A 2,785-nucleotide genomic window follows, 5' to 3' on the forward strand; every position below is an offset into this window, starting at 1 on the left:
TAATGACAATGTCCTCTAATAATAACCTATAAGATATCATTGATCAAACTTGTTCCGCCCGTCCTGTGTCTGCTTCGTGTCGCGATAAACTACGTGCGATCACGTGACTGGGTGATGCACTGCGAGATCACTCAGGTGTCAAAGCCGGCTGGAAAGGTATGGCAGTTAAAACATCGACAGGCTGAGAGCCACACCTGCGGACTTTACTGAGACATATTTGTTGCGATCATGGCTTTGAGGACGCGCTGGTTTCAGCTGTTCCTCTTTTTGTGTTGCGTGCAGAGCTGCCTGTCAGATAAAGGTAAATATACATCTGTTTATTTCCATCTCTGGTGTTTTTATTGTCTTCAAACATTCAACTCGGATCGGATTAGCATCAACACACGTCGACAATAGGCCCTGATCGCTTCTGTAGGCTGGGTTAGTCTGTCAGATGTAGTTTGACGGCACTACATGATAAAGTTATATGTAAAGTGGATCGTTTTGAAGCAGATGACTCCTGCTCAAAGGCCCAATTATAGAGAGAGCAGAGTAGAGAAAAGGTCAAAGTGCTCATAGCTGAAAGGAAGTCCAGTGGTGCAGAGTTATTAAATACATTTACTCAAGTATTGTGCTTAATGTGAGGTACTTTTTATTTAAGAATTTACATTTTATGCAACTTTATACAAATATATTGTACTTTTTACTTTTTGTGTTCAATGTTGAATGTTGTGATAAGCTGAAGGATGAAGCGTTGCTTTATGAGTTGGGGGAAATTCTCCTACTTCTTAAATACAATAAACTATTTAAAAACCCTCTGGGACCAGATGGGAAAATACATCGTCACAAAGCTGAAAACAAGTTTGTTTTTCTGAGCTCGTAAAAAGCATTTTCTTTTAGAGATACGTGGTTCTCACAGGACAGCAACACTACACACATGATGATCTCATAGAATATGATGTATTTCTGTAGATTAAAGGAGTTAAAATCAGCACAACCTTAAACATTTACAGCCGTAAAATGCAGCATATACATTAACACAACAGTGATATTAATCTAAAAACAGTATATAGTGAAACACTTTACTCGAGGACTACTTTTTTCTAATAATACTTGTATACGTGTCGTGGAGTATGTTCTCCATTTGGTATTCAAGTCTAACTGAGTTTCACATGTAGGGAACTTTATAGTATGTTCCTACGCATTTTGTAAACCTGTTGCACTTCTGCTTTTCATATGTTTTTATATCATGATTTGACTCAGATGAGCGAGGCTTCACTGGTACAGAGACCAAAGATGGGGTGTGGGTCCAAACCCTACCCAAACAAGTCCTGAGCAGCCACCTCACAACCGTCTTCCTCCCAATCATCTACATCATCGTGTTTGCTGTTGGCTTGCCCACCAACACCATAGCGATCTGGGTGTTCCTCTTCAGGACCAAGAAAAAGCACCCGTCCTCCATCTACATGGCCAACCTGGCATTGTCTGACCTGCTCTTTGTTATCTGGGTCCCCTTAAAAATAGCGTACCACTTCAACGGCAACAACTGGATCTACGGAGAGGGGTTGTGCAAAGTGATGGTGGCATTTTTCTACGGCAACATGTACTGCTCCATCTCCTTCATCGCCTGTATAAGTGTTCAGCGTTACTGGGCCGTGGTCCACCCGCTCACCCATCAGCAGACGGACAACCGTGTAGCTATCGGCGTCTCCGTCATGATCTGGGTGTTGGTCTGGCTCATCACTATCCCTCTCTACCTGTACGACCAAGCGGTCAAGGTGACAAACCTCAACATCATCACCTGCCACGACGTCACCAGGCCCAGTCAGAAGAAAATGGCAGCAGGCTACTTCCTGACGATGGGAACTCTGGGATTTATTGTTCCCACCATCGTGTGCATCCTATCCTACGTCTATATGCTCAAGGCTCTCCGGAACAGCATGGGGGACCCCGCCATTGCCAAGAAGCGGCGGAAGGCTCTGGTCTTGATCATCACCGTGCTGGTGATGTTTTTGGTGTGCTTCACCCCCAGTAATATCATGCTGCTGGTGCACTACATCCTCCTTTTGGGCGAGGCTAAATACAACCTGTACGGATTTTACATCACCACACTGTGCTTGGCGAGTCTCAACAGCTGCTTCGACCCGTTTATTTACTACTTCATCTCTGAGGAATTCAGGGACCATGTGAAGAACACGTTCCTCTGCAGGAGTCAGAGGACAGTGGAGAGGATGAGGGTCTCCTTCAGTGCTCTCAAGAACTCCAATAAGAGCAACAAGTACACGTCTGATTCAGGGAACACTCAGAGCACGGAGTGCTAGTGCATTGTTGGTTTTTAAGCTAATTCCTCGACATTTAAAATCCCCTCAGGTATAACATAACGTGGATTATTTACTGTGACTTCCTCCATCTCTGTGGAAACTTTGGAGAGACATCTGTGGTAAAGACCTCCCAGAAGCTTTGAGCTGTCGAAGTTACTGATGTTTTTTAAAATAGAATATTTTTATTTTTTTATGTCTTTTGATAATGCAACTTAAATTTTAAATGCTCTTTCTCGATGCAGTTTTATTTAATTTCAATGTGGCATGAAGCATTGAATTTATCATAAAAAATATGTTTGATCTCTTAATCCACGCTGTAGTTTTGTTGAGAGGAATGTCTTGTCAGCGTTGTGACCTGCCACGAGGTTTTGACACCTAAGATTGAGCTTGTTGACGTATGTGTATATATCTTGTATGTGATTTTTAAAGAAATAACTACTTTTACATTTTTAAAGTTTGTCAATAAAAGTAAATGTGCAACTCTT

The 2,785-nt window shown here is 42.3% G+C and overlaps 1 protein-coding gene across 1 annotated transcript; it reads left to right on the plus strand.

Annotated features, from left to right (window-relative positions):
- On the plus strand, nt 1–2,785 carry f2rl1.1 (coagulation factor II (thrombin) receptor-like 1, tandem duplicate 1). Its single transcript, XM_029445156.1, has 2 exons — nt 1–301; nt 1,243–2,785. The coding sequence occupies exons 1-2, from the start codon at nt 229–231 to the stop codon at nt 2,298–2,300; spliced, it is 1,131 nt and encodes a 376-aa protein (XP_029301016.1). The 5' UTR covers nt 1–228; the 3' UTR covers nt 2,301–2,785.

This window comes from Cottoperca gobio, chromosome 12 (genome assembly GCF_900634415.1).
Source record: "Cottoperca gobio chromosome 12, fCotGob3.1, whole genome shotgun sequence".
In the NCBI taxonomy this organism is placed as follows: Eukaryota; Metazoa; Chordata; class Actinopteri; order Perciformes; family Bovichtidae; genus Cottoperca; species Cottoperca gobio.